This window comes from Trichosurus vulpecula, chromosome 5 (genome assembly GCF_011100635.1).
Source record: "Trichosurus vulpecula isolate mTriVul1 chromosome 5, mTriVul1.pri, whole genome shotgun sequence".
Lineage (NCBI taxonomy): Eukaryota > Metazoa > Chordata > Mammalia > Diprotodontia > Phalangeridae > Trichosurus > Trichosurus vulpecula.
The window spans coordinates 292,303,636-292,325,726 of record NC_050577.1 but is presented as its reverse complement, the minus strand read 5'-3'; the positions used below and the strand labels follow the sequence as shown (position 1 = coordinate 292,325,726).

At 42.8% G+C, this 22,091-nt stretch overlaps 1 protein-coding gene across 1 annotated transcript in view; it reads left to right on the top strand.

Annotated features, from left to right (window-relative positions):
- The window catches only part of LARGE1 (LARGE xylosyl- and glucuronyltransferase 1), a 612,831-nt gene that overhangs the window by 295,263 nt on the left and 295,477 nt on the right, over positions 1-22,091 (top strand). Inside the window, exon 4 of the mRNA XM_036759140.1 lies at positions 7,908-7,990. Within this exon, the coding sequence (XP_036615035.1) occupies positions 7,908-7,990 (83 nt within the window). The remainder of the gene's footprint in view (positions 1-7,907; positions 7,991-22,091) is intronic.

Sequence of the window (22,091 nt, the reverse complement as noted above, 5' to 3'; positions counted from 1 at the left end):
TGAAATGATATAATGTACCCATCAAGCACTCTGTAAATGTTAAGGCTCTATGTAAATGTCAGCTTGTTATAGTGGGCGTTTCAGTAAATGATTCTGTCATCAAAATATTAAATAATAGTAATAGGGTCCTACAGCCATAGAGCTTAGCCTAATAACCATAGATCTGATGGAACTTAAAGGTGCATCTCTTTCTACCCCTTTATCTTACAGGTGAGGAAACTGAGGCCCCAGGAAAGTTACAGGAGTTAACCGAGGTCTCACAAGAAGTCTCAGGATTTGAATCCATCTCCTCTGACTTGAGAGTACCTCGTACTTTACAAGACTGCCTCAATATACCCCATTTAGGAAGGTGGGGGAAGTCAGTCTTATATTTGAAAAAGGGTTCCTAGAGTTTCAAAAAAAGACCACGGGGATTGTTTAGTGTAAGTTCTTCATTTCACAGATGAGGACACCGAGGTGCAAGAGGGTTTCCATTAACCATTAGTTCTCTCCACTCTTTACCTTTCCACTTCCCTGTCTCTGTCCCTCTCCAAAATGATGAATAAAGGGATAAGAGCCAGTTATTTGGGAAACTTACCAATGTTACTTTCTCACCTGTTTCAGAACTGGTGCCCAAATCCTTAGCTTACACTTTGGGTGGATGCCATGACAGACCATATTTCTGTTGAGCTCTCAGTTTTACAATGTGCTTTTGTCACAACACTTTCCTGTCCCCCAACTGCTGAGTCACTTTTTAAAGACAGCCAAACTGAGGTTCATCAGGGTGGAGGGACTTGCCTGGAATCATGCAACTTTTGTCAAACCTGGGAATCAAACTCATCTCCCAGCAGCTCCCAAATCTCAATGTGCTCTCCATCCATGCCCATTGCCCATCTCTACCTTTCTCCATCCATGCCCATTTCCCGTCTCTCCCTGTCTCCATCCATGCCCATTGCCCGCCTCTCCCTGTCTCCATCCATGCCCATTGCCCATCTTTCCCTGTCTCCATCCATGCCCATTGCCCATCTCTACCTTTCTCCATCCATGCCCATTTCCCGTCTCTCCCTGTCTCCATCTATGCCCCTTTCCCGTCTCTCCCTGTCTCCATCCATGCCCATTGCCCATCTCTACCTTTCTCCATCCATGCCCATTTCCCATCTGTCCCTGTCTCCATCTATGCCCATTTCCCATCTCTCCCTGTCTCCATCCATGCCCATTGCCCATCTCTACCTTTCTCCATCCATGCCCATTTCCCATCTGTCCCTGTCTCCATCCATATCTCTACCTAGATCTGCTCTCATGACTCCTCTCCATCACAATGATATGATTACCACTGCCATGGGAAGCTCGATGATGGCAAAGAGCCTATGCCTCCCTACTACATAGTTCCTCCTTATTTCCATTTTCCTGGTCATGCTAATTATAGATACCTTCTTAGGTAGCATGGGCTACCTGGGATGCCCATTGTCCACCTGACACCTTCCAGGCCTCCCTTCTCTCCCTTCATAAAGCCTCACCCTAGTGTAAGCTTTTGTCATCCCTCAACTACTCTACTGCAAGATCAATATTCAATCAATCAACAAGCATTTAATAAGCAAGTGGCCCTCAGTTGGTGAGCCTGGCTTGGATGGTCCAAAGGGGGTTATCTAATGCCCTGTCTGAAGGATAATCATTTCTCTAGTTAGCCTAAGCCCTAGCTTCTTTTAAAAGCTGTTCACTTGATTTAAATTGCCTCCAGATTATAATATCTTTTACCGATAAATTTGTTTGCTCAGTAGGACTTGGCCTCATGCTGAAGGCAATGCTAATATAAAGCAGGCAAACACTCACTGTGTCCCCCAAGCCTCTAACTAACCACACACTATTTTTATAACAGAATAGCTTGTTGAATTTTTTCCTCTTTCTTCAAGGAATTCACATGGTTATTCAGTAATAGAGTAGGTTTTGCTTCCTGCTTATGTTATCCCCCAACTGCTATATGCAGCTGGTGTTAGGGAGCTGTTAGGGACAATGAGGCACAATGGAGGGCCTGAAGGACGTGAAGTGAGAGAGATCTGGGTTCTGATCCTTAGCTTCTGATCCTTTGTGACCTTGGGCAAGTTACTTAACCTCACTATTCCTCTAAGATAACTGTCAGAATTTGAAAGTTGGAAGGGATCTCAGCAACCATCTTGCCCAACTTATACCCGAGAGGAATCTCTAGCATAACCTATCAGATAAGTGCTTGAAGATTTCTAAGGAGAGAGAGCCTACCATCTCTTGATGTCCTTTCTAGTTTGGGACAACTCTAATTGGTAGGAAGTGTTCATTAACATCAAGCCTAAATTGGCTTCTTTGCATTTCTACCCATTCTTCTGGGTTCTTCCATCTTGGGCCAAAAGGACCAAGTCTCTTTCTTTCCCATACAAGCCTTTCAAATGCTTGAAGGCAGCTATCAAGCGATTCCTGAGTCTCCTCTACTCCAAGATCAAACATTCCCAGTGCCCTCAATGAGTAACCCTAAGAATTATCTGCCAAGTCATGTCTAAGTTGGGATCTCCATCGGTAAAGGGAGTTCTCACACCATGAGTTCTCCATAGTGATATAATCATATCCTTGTTGTACATTCGCTGTCATTAGGAAAATGTGTTGATAGAAAGTGATGGATGACTTGGAATCAGGAGAACAGGCTTGGAATTTAAGTAGCAGTGAGATTTAGTAGGAAGGATGCTGGATTTGGAATCAGAAGAACTTGGAATCAAATCCCAACTATCACCTTGATATGACCTTCACTATGTCTCTGAAGATCACTGTACCTCAGTTTCCTCACCTGTAAAATGAAGAATTTGGATTAGATGTCTTTTTCAGCTCTTAGAATATTATCCTGTAATCCTGAGTTATACCTCCAATATTTTAGTATTGGGCAAGACACTTAACCCTTCCAAGGTTGGGATCTTCATCTTGTAGAATTAGAGGACAAAATATTCTCACCATCTGCCTTTTAGGATTGTGAGGGGGAAATGTGCTCTTGATTAAAGTGCTTCATAAAGCTTTTATTGTTTTTTTTTTCCCTACCCCCACACCACTCCCTCACCCAGGGTTTAAATTTGTTAAAGATACCACAGATTCATGTGTCATAAAATCTTTTGACCTAACCCTCTCATTTAACATCTGAGAAAACTGAAGCTTGCTCAGAAATTAAGTGTAATGTTAGGGTTCATACAGCCCACTGGTAATTCAGCCAGAACTGGAACCCAACTATCTGGATTTTCAATCCATTTCTGATCTCAGTAGATACATGTGGCTGGGAATTTAGTCCTCAGAACAGAGTGATTTGGGTAGCTTTTCCCCTCCTTTGAAGGGACAAATTGCCTCTTTAAAAAATATTTTATTGGTATCCTTTTTTTAAAAAAAAATAACATCTGTGTTCCCGTGTATCCCTCTCTTCTCCCCCTTCAAGGAAATCATCCTTTATGGCACTGTTTTTAAAGAGGGGGCAAATTGATCAAAATTAAACAACACATCAAAAAAACCTGACATTATATGCAGTATCCCACACCCCTCGTCTCTTACCTCCGCAAAGAAGGAGAGATTGGTCCCTTCTCATGTCTCTTCCTTAGGGTCAAGCGTGGTTGTTATAATTTCATAATATTCAGTTTTAATTGTTTTGTTATTGTCCTTTCTTTTTACATCAGTGTGATCATTTTGAATGTTGTTGTCTTGGTTCTGCTTCCTTCACTTTGCATCAGTTTATGTCTTCTTATGCTTTTCTATTTCATCATACTCATCATTTCGTACAACAGTGAAATTCCCTCACATTTGTATACCACAATTTGTTTAGCCTATTCCTCATGCCATTGATAGACATCAACTTTTTTCCTGCTTCTTTGTTACTGTATAAAAAGTGATGCTATAAATATTTAGGTAGATAGAGGCCTTTCTTTTTTTGTTATTTGTTCCTTAGAGTATGGGCCTAGCAGTAGAATTGCCAGATCAGAGGGTAACTATTTTTATCACATTTATCACATAATTTCATATTGTAAAGTACCTCTTTTTCCCTGAGTCAGAAAAATGTTCTGTGGATTTTGGGAGGTGGCTGCTTTGGGAAAGAGAAAGTATGATGTAGTGGAATTCGAGTTGGGACAGAGGATCAATTCCTGCCTCGGAAACATGGCCAGCCATGTGTCACTCATCCACTTTTATCCTCAGTTTCTTGATCTATAAAATGGGATTGAAAGGAGATGGTTTCCAGATTAAATCTATGACCTTGTAAGACTGCTTATCGTCAGAAATATTAGCAGAGAGGAAGAATGCCTAAGTTATAAATAAGAAAAAGTAAAGAATTCTAGGATATAATTTCTAGGGAGTCCACAAGATTTTTCTATGTCCTCAAGGAGCTGGCCTTGAGAGAATTATTCTTCTTCCATTAAGCCTCCTTTCTTGTCTTATAGAAGCCTGGGGAGATAAGCAATTGTAATCTCAGCAGTACAGGAGTTCCTTGAAGAGGATGACCTCCGCTGGCTCTTGTCTGAGCTGTGATGAGGTCTCCAGAGGTGTTAGAGGCAGAATTATCACAGGAGGCTTCAGAAACCCTGACACCTCCAAAGTAACCATTGGGATGGCACTTGCTTTTCTTTAACTACAGCAGATATGTATTGGTTACATCCCTACTCTGTGCAGAGGATTGTGCTCAGAACTGGAAGAGATACAGTGAGGGATACACTAAGAGGGGCAGAGTTATGCAATGATCAGGAAGTCATGAATTTGAATCCTATCTCTGACACTGTCTGGGCAAGCAATTTGACTTTTCTGTGTGACAGTGGCCCCACCTATAACATTCAGGGCTTGGACTTCAGCCTTTATGATCCCTTTTGGCTCAAAATCTATGATCCGATACTGGTCCTCTCTGGTCCTCAGTCTCTCATCTGTAACACAGCTTGTACTTGTATGGCCTCCAAAGTTCCTTCCATCTCTAAATCTATGATCTGACATTCCTGCCCTCATGGAGCTTAAAGTCTAATGAGGGAGAAGGGAAGGAGAAGACCTACCGAGATAAGTCAAATGCATACTCTCACCTGAGAAGTCCATTGAGGGGTTATAAAAGAAAATTAAGACCTAGAGCAGGAAGAGAGCATAGAGACCATCTAGTCCAAGCCTTTCGTTTTACAGAAGAGGAAAGTGTAGCCCATGTAGATGTCTTCATAGTATCATAGCTCTAGAGCTGGAAGAGACCACAAAAGTCATTAAGCCCAACACTCTCATTTTACAAATGATAAAAATGAGACCCAGGGAGTTGCTGTGACTTGTGCCAAGTCCCACAGGAAGTATCAGAGGCAGAATTTGAATCCAGGTCCTCTGAGTCCAAAGCCAGTATGTCAGTTTTCAAGACTGTTGCTGATGTCCTTTGCATTCTGCTGCCTCTGTAAAAAAAAACAGCTGTTGAAAGACAGTCAGTCACACTGGAGATATCCTTGTCCATTGATGACAACCCCAGGCTCCAGTACCAATGTAGTTGGTATGACCTTGAATTTAAATTTAACCATGTTGAGCTTCATCTGTAAAGTAAGGGCAGTAAGCTGGATGACCCCTGAGAATCCTGAGAGAAGGTCTTTAATTCATGACTCCATAATGATTGCCAGAACTTGTACCCTAGACACTGAACTTGGCAAGGTTAATTCTCCTTCTCCTAGACTCACTTGTAGGATTTAGTGTTAGAAAGACAGATTGATGCTCATCAAGGGATGAGGAAACTGAGTGCCAGAGAGGAAAAGTATACTATCCAAGTCCACACAGGAAGTAAATAGTCACATCAGGACTTAGCCAAGGAATTCTGGGTCACCCTGACTTTTTCAGGAACCCACAAGATGGCACTGCCTCCCTGACTAACTTAATTGACTAAAATGGTTTCATTTGCTGGGGTAGCAGGGCCCTATCAGTATGCCATTCTTTGATGAATGTATTCATAGGAGCAGGTGTATTGGATGAAACTAAAGAGATTGGGGGAATGGTGTAAAGTGTTTAAAAATGCACACTCTCATGTCAGTAGTTAACATGCTCATTTAACATGTTCCTTAAGGCTGGAACCAAGGCAACGTTGGCAATATCTGAAGCTTCATATTTGAATTGTTGTTATGTGCAAGGATTGCCCTTGGCACACACCTTTTTTTCCTGTTCCGCATCATCATCTTGGCAGAGTCCCCTGCTGTTGAACACTTAGTCATCCAGCCTGTTACCTAAATGGTCAATATTCCACTTGGTTTCAAATATCTCCGCCAAAGCACAGTTGTAGACATTATGCAAGGTTAGGGAGTCTCAGGCTTCCATTTTGGAACCTCAGCAGATCCATGACTTCCTGTTAGGTGCTCTCAATCATTAAGACAATAAGCAAGCCATAGCAAGGGTGCTTATTGGGTGCCAGACATTGTGCTAGATGCTAGTGACATAAATACCAAAAAAAAAAAAAAAAGAATTTTTACATTCTATCTTTTGGGGTATTAGAGGATATATATATATATATATATATATATATATATATATATATATATATATGTATATATATATGTATATATGTATATATATATGTGTGTGTGTGTGTGTGTGTATTTGTGTATATGTATGTGTATAAATATGTATATAGATGTATATATAAATATGTGTATATATGTGTATATAATATCTCTATATAAATACACATATACATACACATATATGTATACATGTATATGTGTGTACATGTATGTGTGTATGTATGTACATATGTATGTGTGTATTTTCAGGTATTTAGTAAACAGTTAAGGGGGCAGCTAGGTGGTACTGTAGTTAAAACTCTGGACCTGAAGTCAGGAAGATCTGAGTTCAAATCCAGACTCAGTTACTAGCTGGAGGAAATCACTTAGCTTCTGTTTGCCTCAGTGTCCTCATCTGCAAACTAGGGTTAATAATGGCACCCACCTCTCAGGTTGTTATGAGGAACAAATGAGATAATAATGGTTAAGGGCTTAGCACAGCCTGGCACACAGTAAATGCTGCATAAATGTTAGCTATTAGGTATTAAGCACTTAATATGAAACAGGTGCTGTTCTAGGCAGCCTGCCCTCATGGAGCTTCCATTCTAATAGAGGAGACAAGTAGTTCATATACAAATATATGCAGAATTATGATAAAAAGAATAAATAAAAGCTCATGAATAAATGCAAGGTAGCTAAAGGAACAGGGCACGGACAGTTGTGGGGATGAGGAAGGTCTCATTTTGGTATAGTTCCAAGCTCCTCCATACCATCCCACCCTGGACTGTTCTTCTCCATGCCTTTCTACAAGTGTCCCATTGAGGATCTGTCCAGTATGTCCTCTGATTCTTTTCCTGCACCCCTGGACTAGACAATGTTGAGGTCTCTTTCGACTATAAATACATCATAATCTGGAGATGACTTGGCCGAGTCATAGGGTCAATTTCTCTTTCTTTTTTTTTTTACACTGTGATCCATCCTTCTTTCATCTGACACAGATTAGACTCTATTTTTTGCATTCATCAGGAAGATGATCCCCTGCCAGACACCCATTCTGCTGTCTAATGGATCTGGTTAACAGTGAATCTTCTGTCCCAGTGGATATTCATTACCACTGTCCTCTTGTCAATTGCTTTTGGCTCCAGGCATGTGGGCAAGTGACTTTCTGCTAGCCTGTTGTAGCTAATCAACATTGTCCCTGGTATACATAAAATGTAATTTAGAAGGATTGTAATGGCTTCCAAATGATGATGGTGCCATAACCCAATTAAAATGGTTTTAATAAAACTGTCTCGAGCCGGCATAAACAGCTGCAAACTGTGCCCCATGTTTTCTAATGACCCCCAGAATGAGTGGTGGCAATTTATCATTCTCTTGAGTGATGAGGCACTGGGAAAAGTCCTTCATTCTGTCTAAATCATTTTATTCTCTTCTTCTCCCTAGACGATCCACGTCGCCATTGTCTGTGCTGGGTACAACGCCAGTCGAGATGTCGTCACTTTGGTCAAGTCTGTCTTATTCCATAGGTAAACGAAATGTTTTCCCATCTGTGGGTTGGGATTAATTTGAGAAATGATCCAACTGTACCCTAGGGGAAAAGAGAAGCTTTAAATGAATAAACATAAAATCCTCAAAGTCATCTAGGAAGGTGAGCAATGTGTAACTTGTTCATAGGAGGTAACCACTCTAAAAAGAGGCCTAGAGACTGTGCTAGGAAAGGGTCAGTTGAAGGAACTGGAGCTTGTTGAGGCTGGAGAATATTTCAGACTGGCATGGAGAAGATAGGTCACACTTGTTCCTCTTGGCCCCAGAGGACAAAACAGGGAACAATACGGGATAATTGGTAAGGCAGACTCTGGCTTGATGGAAGTCTCCCTAACCATTAAACCTTTCTAGAAATGTGGCATTTTGGTCAGCTTCCCTGGTCTAGGAGTATTGGAACAGAGGCTGCATGACCTTTTATCAGGGATGGTCCAGAGGGGGTCCCTCTTCCAGTATGAATGGGGTTCTCTGAAGCTACCCCATCAAGGAGACTCAGGAGTCAATATGGGACACATGGAAGCTTGATTATTGATATGGAGAGACAAGAATGGTTGAGTTCACCTAAAGAGATAAGGCTGGGTCTGTTACTTAATACCTGTGTGATTTGGGGCAAGCCACTAGCCTCTCTGGCTTCTGTTTCCTCATTTACCAAATGAGAAATTTGGGTTAGTCAGGAGTGTGGGGAACCTGCAGCCTCGAGGCCACATGTGACCTTCTAAGTCCTCAAGTACACACACACACACACACACACACACACACACACACTCCTCTACAAAGCTTTATTGGTGAAGATTTAAGGTTCAACATTTATAAGCAGTATTATGCATTCTAAGCACCAAGAAAGTAAAGGTGAAAAACAAAAATCAGCTAACTTCCTCAAATGGCTGAGTAATGAGCGTAATGAGTTACCCATCACTGGAGCCATTCAAGGTTCAGAAAAACTTGTCAGGAGTGTTGTAGAAAAGGACTCTTGCTCCAGGCAGTGTGTTAGACAAAATGACCTCAAGAGTCCCTTCCAGCTCTGTGATCATATGGACTGATGAACTTAATAGATCAAGGTGGTTGTGTGTGGCTGAGAGGGGGAAACCAGTGGAATTTGAAACTTTTCTTCCACTGCCATCCACGCTATAAATAGTAGAACTACTTTTCAGGCACGTTTTAGGGATCAGCTAATACGTGATTATAAAGTATTTTGCCAAATGAAATACTTTCCTAATGCTAAAAAATAATACAACAGTAGCTGTGCAAGGTGCCTCTTTGGGCTCTATTTCCTAATTATGGTAATTACATGCACTTTCAGGCAGGGTTTTCCCCAAATCTTCAGTAATGACCTGCTTTGTTGTCTTAAATGATTTTCATTTCTTGAAGATGCCTGGATGCAATAGCCACAGAGAATTTTAAAAGGAATGGGTGAATTTGCTTTGAAAGTCAATTTGAGGACCAGAGTGTGAATAGGAAACCCAGAATGCAAATGATCACCTGTGTTTCTTCTTTCTCCCTGACCTATGACACCCAGTTCTTTGCTGTGAAAATTTGAATGGTCTAGTCCAGACTTCTCATGTTAGCCAGGACAGAGAGATGCCCAGGGAGGGGGAATAATTGAACCAAGGTCACATGGAGACTAGGTAGCCATGAGTAAGTATTTATTAAGGATCTGCTATGAATGAAACAGCCCCTGCCTTCACATGCCCATGTGGAGGTCTATATGGAAATACTTCAAACTCATTTGGGGCTTTCGTTTGTTTTTTAGAGGAAGGCACTAGTATTTGGGTGGAGTCAGGAGAAGCTCCATGGAGAAAGTAGTACTTAAGCAGAATTATGAAGGCAAAAAAGAATTATAAGGGGCAGAGATGAGGAGGCAGGGAATTCCAGGTTGGGGGCCACCAGGGGCAAAGCAGAGTCGAGATATTTGACTCCAAATCTGTTCCCTTATCCTCTATACCCTATGACTTCTCAAGATGAGGAAGATTGTACTGACGGGGGAAGAAGATGGGAAAAACATTGTATTCGGAGGCAAAGGAATGGAACTGAAATCCTATCTACCACCTGCCATCTGTGTGATCGAGAACAAGTCCCTTCCTATGTCTTCGCCTCACTTTCCTTCTGGGGAGGTGGCTGATTAGATGCCTGCTGAGGGGAAGCCTCTTCTTCTTCTGTCTTTAAACTGAAATAAAATTACCTCCAATGTGCATCAACAGGAGTGAAATTCATTTACAGACTCATCTGATCTAATGTGGCTCCGAGTGCCAAAATGGGTGACTACCATTCTGCTCTGTTGAAGCACTTAGAAATAGCTCCTCTCCTTGGTGGGGAAAATGGGGCTTTACATGTTGTCATTGTCACTGAGTCATTTCAGTCGTGTCTGACTCTTCATGACCCCATTTGGCAAGTTTTCTTGGCAAAAATACTGTAGCAGTTTGCCGTTTCCTTCTCCAGCTCACTTTACAGATGAGGAAGCTGAGGCAAGCAGGGTTAAGTGACTTGCCCAAGGTCACACAGCTGGCAAGTGTCCGCCACTAGATTTGAACTCAGGTCCTCCTGATTCCGGGCCAGGCACTCTCTCCACTGCACCACCTATTATATAAAACAAAATAAACATAAAGGAGGTTTCATGGTAAGGTGGAAAGTATGTTGGCTCTGGGTCTGAAGACCTGGGTTTAAATCCCACCTCTTCTGCTTCTCTGGAACTCAGTTTCCTCCTTTGTAAAATAAGGGGGTTGGACATGGTGGGCTCTGGCCTAAGTCTATGATCCTGGGTCCTCTAGGGTCCCATCCTGCCTGAGGTCGGTGATCTTGCTTCTAGCCATTCAGCTCCTTGGGATGAAAAGAAGCCAGCAGACGGTGTTAATGTTTCTGTGCCGAAGCGCTCCGATCACACGTGCGTTGGCACCATTCTCAGAAACAAATGAGGACATTATTCCCTGCCAGCTTTCTATTAGTTAATGTTTATTGACTGAGAAGCTGATGGATTGACTTGGGCCGTCAGGTCATTTAGGCTTGTCAAGGCTAGCTCCCTGGTCACCAGAAAAACAAGGAGTCACTTGTGTGCACTGAATATGTGTGTGCGCGCGCATGTGTGTGTGTGCATGTGCACGCATGCACGTTCTTCATCTCCTCTCCCCTGACTCTAACTCCACAAAATTGGCACTTGGCTTTCCTGGGCACTGGTGTAGTCCCTAGTTAGCAATGTCTGTGGTTTTGATTCCCAAGTGTCAAGTAAAGGCAGACAATTTGAGAAAGGAAGATCGGAGGTCAGAGAGGCAGCACTAGGCGGGACACAGTCTTGGCCTCAGAGGACAGCGTGGTTTAGTGGAAGGAATGGAGGGCCGAGCCACCAGGGGTCTGGGTTCAAATCCAATCCAATTTAATTCAATTCAATAAGCATTTGTTAAATGCCTACTGTCACCCTGGAGGTGGGAAGAGAAAGAGTCCAAGCTCTGCAGGAACGTGGCCGGTACTCGGGGCAGGGTGGATGGAAAAGTGGGAGCAGAATGGGAGGAAGCGGCAGGGAGCTCTGGAATTCTGCCCTGAGGCTGGGCTGTCCTGCTGGGGTAGTGAGTGCAGACCCGCCCCTGAGGAGGCTTCAGAGCCATCTAGCCCCCAGCCAGCAGGGCACCTCCCACCCTCTTCCCACCTTGTGTTCCATGTCCCGGCTTCCACTTTAGCCTTTCCTGATCCCCACCCGGCTCCGCCTTCCCCAAACAGCCTTGTGATTTCATTGAGGCACATTCTTTCTTGGACCATTATGAGTTGTCTCGGCCTTTTCTGCTACCGGGCCTCAGTTTCCTCATCTCTGAAATAGAGGAAGTGAGCTAGATGACCTCAACCGTTCCTTCCGGCTTTAGCTCTGGGATCTTATGAGCCTAAGAAAATCACATCCCCTCCCCTCCCCCATCCTAGAGTGTAAGTTTCTTGAGGGAAAAGCCCATTTAATTTTTGTCTTTGGAATGTTCTTGTAATTATTCAAAGCTTTGGCACGGCGGATAGAACACTGGACTTGGAGTCAAGAAGGCCTGAGTTCGAATCCTGCGTCAGACACATACCAGCTGAGTGACCCTAGTCAAGTCGCTTATCCCATTTCAGCATCAGTTACCTCATCTGTGAAATGGAGATCATAGCAGCACTTACCTTAATGGGTTTTTTTGGATCAATTTTTTTAAAATCATATAGGCTCTTTGGGGGCAGAGCCAAGATCGCGGCTGGAAAGCAGGGACTAGTGTGAGCTCCCTGCCGAGCCCCTCCAAAAACCTATACAAAATGGCTCTGAACCAATTCTAGAACTGCAGAACCCATGAAATAGCAGAGGGAAGCGGGGCTACAGCCCAGGACAGCCTGGATGGTCTCTGGGTGAGGTCTATCCCGCACGGAGCTGGGAGCGGAGCGGAGCGGAGCAGAGCCCAGCGTGGGCGGTGCGGACCAACCAGACCAGGAGCCAGGTGGAGCGGGCCTTAGTGCCCTGAATCAATGAGCTGCAGCAGTTACCAGACTTCTCAACCCACAAACACCAAAGACTGCGGAGAAGGTTAGTGGGAAAAACTGCGGGAGTGGAAGGAGTTCGCGGTTCGGCTTCCAGCCCCGGGGGCAGCGGAGGTGGGGCAGCTACAGAACTACAGCTGCAGTTGCTTCCGGCCCCAGGCCCACCTGGTGGGAGGAATTAAGTAGCACATCAGAGCAGGAGTGAAGAGCCTGCTGAAGATCTAAGTCCAGTCCGGGTTGGGGGTTCTTGGGGAAGGAGGAGTGCTGGTGTGGCAGAGCTGGTGCATTCCCCCCAGGCTTGGAACATAGTTCTCTTAACTCTACAAGCAGTCATACCCAGCTGAAAAACTCAAAGGTCAAGTTAGTTGGCTGGGAATATGGCCAGGCAGCGAAAACACACCCAGATTCAGTCTCAGACTCTGGAATCTTTCTTTGGTGACAAAGAAGACCAAAACATACAGCCAGAAGAAGTCAACAAAGTCAAAGAGCCTACAACAAAAGCCTCCAAGAAAAACATGAACTGGTCTCAGGCCATGGAAGAGCTCAAAAAGGATTTGAAAAAGCAAGTTAGAGAAGTAGAGGAAAAATTGGGAAGAGAAATGAGAAGGATGCAAGAAAACCATGAAAAACAAGTCAATGACTTGCTAAAGGAGACCCAAAAAGATACTGAAAAATATACTGAAGAAAACAACACCTTAAAAAATAGACTAACTCAAATGGCAAAAGAGCTCCAAAAAGCTAATGAGGAGAAGAATGCCTTGAAAGGCAGAATTAGCCAAATGGAAAAGGAGGTGCAAAAGACCACTGAAGAAAATGCTACCTTAAAAATTAGACTGGAGCAAGTGGAAACTAGTGACTTGATGAGAAATCAAGATATTATAAAACAGAACCAAAGGAATGAAAAAATGGAAGCAATGTGAAATATCTCATTGGGAAAAACCACTGACCTGGAAAATAGATCCAGGAGAGAGAATTTAAAAATTGTTGGATTACCTGAAAGCCATGATCAAAAAAAGAGCCTAGATATCATCTTTCAAGAAATTATCAAGGAGAACTGTCCTGATATTCTAGAGCCACAGGGCAAAATAGAAATTGAAAGAATCCACCAATCGCCTCCTCAAATAGATCCCAAAAAGTAATCTCCTCAGAATATTGTCGCCAAATTCCAGAGCTCCCAGATCAAGGAGAAAATATTGCAAGCAGCCAGAAAGAAACAATTTGAGTATTGTGGAAACATAATCAGAATAATCCAAGATCTAGCAGCTTCTCCATTAAGATATTGAAGGGCTTGGAATACAATATTCCAGAGGTCAATGGAGCTAGGATTAAAACCAAGAATCACCTACCCAGCAAAACTGAGTATCATGCTCCAAGGCAAAATATGGACTTTTAATAAAATAGAGGACTTTCAAGCTTTCTCAGTGAAAAGACCAGAGCTGAATAGAAAATTTGACTTTCAAACACAAGAATCAAGAGAAGCATGAAAAGGTAATCAAGAAAAAGAACAAGAAAAAGAAATCGCAAGGGACTTACTAAAGGTGAACTGTTTTGTTTACATTCCTACATGGAAAGATGATGTGTATGATTCATGAGACCTCAGTATTAGGGTAGCTGAAGGGAATATGCATGCATATATATATATCTTTATTCATATATATGTATATGTGAGTGTGTATGCATGTATATATGTATGTGTGTATATATATATATACATATATATGTATATATATATACATACAGAGAGAGAGAGCTGACACAGGGTGAGTTGAAGATGAAGGGAAGATATCTAAAAGAAATAAAATCAAATTAAGGGATGAGAGAGGAACATACTGAGAGAGGGAGATAGGGAGAGATAGAATGGGGTGGATTGTCTTGCATAAAGGTGGCAAGAGGAAGCAGTTCTGTGGGAGGAGGGGAGAGGGCAGGTGAGGGGGGAATGAGTGAATCTTGCTCTCATCAAATTTGGCCTGAGGAGGGAATACCATACATACTCAATTGGGTATCTTACCCCACAGGAAAGAAGAGGGAAGAAGATAAAAAAGGGGGGGATAATGGAGGGGAGGGCAGATGGGGGTGGAGGTAATCAAAACCAAACACTTTCTAAAGGGGACAGGGTCAAGGGAGAAAATTCAATAAAGGGGGATGGGTTGGGAAGGAACAAAATATAGTTAGTCTTTCACAACATGAGTATTGTGAAAGGGTTATACATAATGATACACACGTGGCACATGTTGAATTGCTTGACTTCTTAGGGAAGAGGGGAGAGAATTTGGAACTCAAAGTTTTAAAAACAGATGTTCAAAAACAAAAAAAAAAGTTTTTGCATGCAACTAGAAAATAAGATACACAGGCAATGGGGTGTAGACATTTATCTAGCCCTACAAGAAAGGAAGGGAAAAGGGGATGAGAGGGGAGTGGGGTGACAGAACGGAGGGCTGACTGGGGAACAGGGCAACCAGAATATACGCCATCTTGGAGTGGGGGGGAGGGTAGAAATGGGGAGAAAATTTGTAATTCAAAATCTTGTGGAAATCAATGCTGAAAACTAGTCATGTGTTAACCTTAAAGCGCCATATAAATGTTAGCTATTATTATCATGACCTGAGTTTGAATCTCACTTCTGCTTCTTGCTATCTGTGAAACTTCAGATGAAGCCTCTCTGGGCTTCGATTTCCTCATTGGCAAAATGGCTTCTGTAGTCTCTTCTAGCTCTAAACAAGCAGGCCTCAGTTTCCCCATGTGTAAAGTGTCGGAAGTTGGGTCAGATGGCCTCTGAGTTTCTCTCCACCTCTGTCTGTGGTCCTCTGCTCCCAATCACATCCCTTTCTTTTTCACTTGCAGAAACTGAGGGAGAGAGAGAGAGAGAAGGAGAGAGGGAGGGGGAGAAAGGGAGGGAGGGAGAGAGAGGAGAGGGAGAGAGAGAGAGAGAGAGAGAGAGGAGGGAGGGAGAGAGAGAGAGAGAGAGAGAGGGGAGGGAGGGAGGAAGAGAGGGAGAGAGAGGATGTGCTGCTCCATCTCTCTTGCGTGAGAACTCTTATTTAAATTCACCTGAGCCCCTTGCCTTCTCCCATGGTGCTCCATGCTCAAATAGCATAGAGTATAATGAATTTCCTTGGTATTCATGTGGATGCCACATGCATTTTTTTAAAAATCAGATTTCCATTGTCATTTCATAATTAAAGGATGCTTCAGCTGGAGTGTTACCATATATTTTAATACAAAAGCAGGCCCAGATTGCCTCAGACAATCTGTGGCAAATTTCTGAGGGGGAAAAATATATGTCATGGTGGTTTAATCATCTCTGCCAGCATGCATTAGCATATTTGTTCCAGTCTTACCTTGGTGCTGGAGAGCCGGGAAGGAGGAGAAGGAGTGGGGAGTATCTGGTCACTAAAGATGGAAGTCAGATCATGCTCCTGGCTCCTTGTCCCCAGTCCTCTGCCCTTGAGGTAGCAGAGATCCCTGGCTCTCAGGCCTTAGGACAGCTTTGACCCAGCCAGTCTAGGGGCCCCACTGAAACTTCAGGGGAAAACCAAAGGGGCTTCATTTACTTCAGAACTTCTTAACCTAGAGGTCCCTGAACTTATTTCTTTAATCTTTTGATAACTGTATCTCAATATCACTTGTTTCCTTTGTGATTCTAGGTGTCTTATTTTATGCATTTGAGAACACAATTCTGAGAGGGGCTTCATCAGACCACCCAGGGTAGCTGGGGGAGAGAGAGAGAGAGAGAGAGAGAGTGTGTGTGTCAAGAGCCATGAGCCATGAGCCATGAATTTTAGGTGATGTGGAACATTATTTCCATCTGTTGAGGGAGCACATCTGGGATCCTGTGCATCTCTAGAATGAACCCCTGACTGAGAAAAACTAAACAGAGCAGGAGGGGAACTGAATTTGTACCCATTTGATCATAGAATGCTGGAGCTTCCTAAAAACAAGGAATGTCAGAGCTGGAATGCTCTTTAGAACAGGAAATGTCAGACCTGGGTCATATGGGAGGGAACCTTAGAAGAGAATTTCAGAGCTGGCTGCCCTGAAAGATCAATTAATAGTCCAACTAATTTTACAGATGTGGAAACTGAGGCACAGAGTTCGGAAATGATTTACTCTGGGACCTCTAGGTTAAGAAGTTCAGAAGTAGATGAAGCCACTTTGGTTTTCCCCTGAAGGTTCAGTGGGGTCCCCAGACTGGCTGGGTCAAAGCTGTCCTAAGGCCCGACAGCCAGGGATCTCTGCTACCTCAAGGGCAGGAGTTTCTACCGGGGACAAGGAGCCAGGAGCACAAGCTGACTTCATCTTTGGTGACCAGCTAGCAAGTGGCAGAGACTCATTGCAGTGTCATCATAGCTTTGTAGTTTAGGGAGGTGGAAGGACTTTGGGGAATCATCTAGGCCAGCTCCCTCAATTTTACATATGAGGAAACCAAGATCCATAGATATTAAATAACTTATCTAAATTCAAATAGCTCATATAAAAGCTGAGATTTCTGGGCCAGTGTCCTACTGGCCCACATTCTGCCACCACACCTCACTGCTCATCTGCAAAGCATGTGGGTTGTCCTGGGTGATTCCCACGTCTCAGTCCTCTTTATCTGTGGGTACAATAAGACTCTTCTTCTATGGATACCATGAGACTAGACTAAAATCCTTCTTACTAAGAATCAACTTCAGTAAAATGTTCTTCTTGAATATGGTCAAGACTTCAATATGGTCAGGTGAAGGTTTCTGAGGGTGAAAAATGAGTAAAGAATCTTTTCTTTTAGCACCTGTTTCTTAGAAGGGAAGGTGTGAGAATAATTGCCAGTTAGTATTTTTTTAAGAATCCATTACTGTGCTCAGAGTATTTCAGGGATGACCTAGATTCAGGCTGGTCCAGTGGAAAAAGCTCCGGATGGGAATCAGATGCCTGGGTTGAGTCTCAGATCTATGTGTTGCTTACTATTTTGATCCAATGTGACTTTAGAATAGCCCCTTCATCTCTTTTGGTCTCAGTTTCTCCATCTGTAAATTGAGTGAGTTTTATTTTATGACCCCTAAGGTACTTTCCATTCCTGAAATGGTGAATGAATACATTTTTAGTGTACCTACTGTGTGTAGGGCACTGTGCTAAACACTGAGTATATAAATGCAAAAGCAGAGATAATCCCTGAGCTCATGAAGCTCACATTCTAATGTGATCAACAATAGGTTTGGGGGTGTAGAAGTCAGGGAAAGGTATTTTGGTTTGAAACGTTCTAAGAATGGTTGTTGTCCACTCATTTTCAGTCATGTCCAACTCTCTGTGACCCCAAGGGCATATTATGGCCAAGATACTGGACTGGTTTGTCATTTCCTTCTCCAGCTCATTTTACATATGAGGAAACTGAGGCAAGGTTAAGTGACTTGCCCAGGATCATAAAGCTATTAAAGGTCTGAAGCCAGATTTGAACTCAGGAAGATGAGTCTTCCTGACTCCAGGCCCAGCACTCTGTGCACTATGGCGCCACCTAGCTGCCAATTGTAGTTGAAGCCAATGGGGAGTAAACTATCACCACCACCATGGTAGTATTCATAGGATTATGGTTCCAGAACTGGAAAGGGGGAGGGGGTCAAGGTGACAAGGCATCTGACGAGATGTCCAAGGAATAAAAGGAGGAATAGCCGGGGCCATTCTGCAGTGAATGACCCCCAGATGCACTCATTAACCAGACCAGTGGTGCCCCAGGCTGGGAGCTCCAGAGAAGATCCTCTAATGTTCTTTGGGCCTCAGTTCCCTCATCTGAAAAGTGAAGGTATTGGGTTACATAATGACCTCAGAATCCTCTGGCATTTTTGAATCATGTTGACTGTTGTGTTCCATACACTGGGGAGGAATAAGAAAGGGCAGACAATCCCTGCCCTCGTGGAACTTAGGTTCTAAAGGGGGAGTTTTGGAAACCCGCTACCTGTATCAAGGAAGGAGAGTCCTTTGCAAATACTAAAACATTGCAGGAAGCGGAGCTGTTCTTGGAGCTTCCCGCAGGGCCCATCCCCTAGTAGGCATTCAATAATTACCTGTTGACTGATGGACGGATTAGAAAAATAAACCGAGGGTTCATTTTCTGCTTCAGTATTAGTGAATTTGCTCCCACAAGCACTTGTTTTTCTTATTCAAGATTATAATAGTCAGTGAGAAAGGCAGTGTCACTTCCCCTTCTTCTAACACAGCAGACACCTCATTACCCTAATACCTTACATTCGTCTGGTGCTTTTAGATTTTCAGGTCTTTTACCTCCGTTTGCTTTTCATAATTTTCATGACGTTTTTTTCGAGTCAGGCAGGAGAGGGATTGTTATCCCTGTTTTGTAGATTGGGCAAACGCATTCAAAAAGCCGACATGATTCTCTTGGTCTTCCAGTTTGCCAATTTCGAAAGACTTTTATTAGGCCCCTACTGTGTGCCAGGATCCACGCTAGGACACCAAGATACAGAGACAAACACAAGATATTTCCTGTCTTCAAGAAGTTTATGTTATAGTGGGAGATTAAAAAAAATGTGCCCAAGATAAATATATGTGAAGCAATTATAGGAAATCCAAGGTCAGGATGAATCAGTGTGTGGAAACAGGAGTTCATGAAAGCATTCATCATCATCATTACTCCATTCTTTGTATCTCCAGCTCTTAGCACAGTGCCAGGAACACTGGAGGCATTTAATAAATGCTTATCAACAGGTTAAATGACAATTCGAACCTCTGTGCTGCTTTAGTATTTACAAAACATTTTCCTTTTTTGATCCCAACACACACCCCCCATTAGAAGGTAAGTTTCTTGAGGGCAGTGATTGTCTCCCTTTTTATTTATTTCTGTCCCCATTGTTTGGAGCAGCTAATCTGGCCTCAGAGACGTACTAGCTGTGTGACCCTGGGTGAGTCACTTTGCCCTGCTTACCTCAGTTTACCTATCTGTAAAACGAGCTGGAGAAGGAAACGGCAACCCATTGCAGTATCTTTGCCAAGAAAACCCGAAGCGGGATCATGAAGAGGCAGCCATGATTGAAATGACTGAACAGCAGCAACAACCCCAGGTGCTTAATATTCTAAATTATCCATCCATTTTTGAGTGAGAATCCTGAAGATCCAATTAGGGAGTGACTTGCACATGGCCATTTAGCATGTATTATGATAGAGTTGTAGCTCCTACCTCAGGCTTCTGACACTAAAGCCAGAGTTTTTCTTATTATGTTACATAACAGCGTGGAGCCTATAACATCCCAGGTTGTATCTGGCATATAGGGTGCACGGAGAGCAATGGTGTGCCTGGGAGTCAGGGGAGTAGTTTGGAGTTAGCTTGTCTAGAACATTGCCTTTGAGGATTCACACTGTATTTAGCTGGCAACGGGAAGCCACAGAAATTTCATTTTTTATTGTTATGTTTTTTCTTTTCTGTCTAGAAGACAGTTCCCTTGCACATGAGGAAGAAGAGCTGGGCAGGACAGGAGACAGACATAGTGTAGGAAGCCCAGTTCAGAGGATGCTGGAGATCTATAGATTTAGACCTGCTTAGTCCAACCCTCTTGTTTTAAAAATGAAGAATATGAGTCGTGAACCAGATTTGCTTAAGGTGATATATATAGTACTTGACAGAGACAGGATTCGAACCCAGGCTCTCTAATTTCAAATCCGGTGCTTCTCCCATTCTGCCATGAGGCCTGACAGAATTTAAGTCATATATGAAAAGGTAGGGCAGAATGGTTAGATGACGACCTTGGAGGATCTGTCAAAATCGACAGCTGTGACCCTTGGCAGTTGGCATTCAGATTTAGTCTTTGAGGAAGAAAACAAGGGGGCACGTTTGATAAAGCCTGTCTGAGGTCTCAAACTTATATGTCGCTAGTGTTTTAGAGTCATAAGCTGGAAGGGACCTTAGAAATAATCCAGTTTGACTTCATTTTTCAGAGCAGAACTGATAGGTATGTAAGTAGATAGGTAGACAGACAGACAGATAGATAGATAGATGTGGATGATAGATAGATAAATAGTGAGCATTGTATTGACTATATGCCAGAAACTCTGCCAAGTGCTATAAATACATATACAGAGCAAAAATAAAAATAAAAAAAATGATCCCTACCCTCACTGATATTCTAATTTCTTCTAATAAAAGAAGACATCTAAAAGAGAAATGGAAGGGTTGAGAATGAAAATGGGTCAGAAGGACATGGTGGAAAAATCTGGAGCTAGGAGAAAAGTGAATATAAAAGGTCTGGGAACTTCCTTAAATGATAGTTCAGTATACTAATCGAGGGAGGGAGCTACAAGGCAGGAGACATCTCCCAAGAAGAGGAGGCTGCTGGGAAAGAGATGGAAAAGTCCAGAGAGCAAAGGGCAGAGCTAAGAGTAGTGAGTTCTAGATTGTTTAAGTGTTCTGCCTAGGGTTATGTAGCAGAAATGACACGATATATTGGGTGGAGTATTGGCCTTAGTCTCAGGAAGACCTGAGTTTAAGTCCCACTTCCTATATTTATTAGGGTTGTGGTGATGGGCAAGTCACTTAAAGTATCCGAGCTTTAGGCAACTCTCCAATGCTACAAATTTTGGAAAGGTCGTAATCAGCATTTGTTGAAGAGGGTCTTATAATCAATAAAAAGAAAAGAAGGAAGGAAAGGAGGAAGGAAGGAAGGAATTAGTTTTTACTACATATCAAGCACTGTGCTAATAACTGAGGATATTTTTAATGAGATATCCCCCATTCTCAATGTTCACATTCTAATTCTGGGGACCAGGATGCTGAAGATGGGGAGAGTAGAAATCACAGCTTGATGTATAATGATAAATATCTGGAACCCAAACTCTCATTTTTCAAATACTCTATTTCTTCTACTATACTTCACCACCTCTCATTTTTCTAAGTTTTGCAATAGACATCTCCTTAGGAGGTCCCAATTCTTAGGCACTATAAACATCTCAGTGTGTTCTCTTCCTTTAGTTTCACCCGGTGCTTGAAATTAAGCCTTCCTTCTGTTGTGGATGAAAAATGCTAGTTGACAAGTACACCCATTTACCTTTATAAATTCTACATAAATGAGACTCTGTTATGCCTCCCAGAGGATTGAAGGAAGGTACAGCTGATGCTAAAGGCTAAATAGACCATCTGTCTTCTCATTGGCTTTCACAAATGTGGATCCCTCCCTGCTGGTGGAGAAGCCACCAGTCTACGGATAAATATGCACTCACCACCCCTCCCTACAAATCGTCACTAAATTCTACTGACAGCCCTGCTCCATATTCTTTGGAAGGGAGCTCAATAAAGATCAGACTAGCTGTCCTCCCTTCCTCAAAGTGGGGGTGACTGAGCTGCAATATGTTTGACAGTAACATACTTAGACTGGAGTCCAGTAGAGGAATTCCTTATGTCTTTATCTCATATTAGTCTTCTGTTCATCAGTTCCTTGTTCTTTGAATCAATAATTATTCACCTCCTACTATTTGTAAGACATCCTTTCGACCATCCACTCAACTCTTCAACAAACATTTGTTTAGCACCTAGTGTTTGTAAAGTATTGATCATCCCTTGCTCCCTCCCTTCATTCATTGATCCATTCATCCATCCCTTCAATAAATATTTAATGAATACCTATTATTTTTAAACAT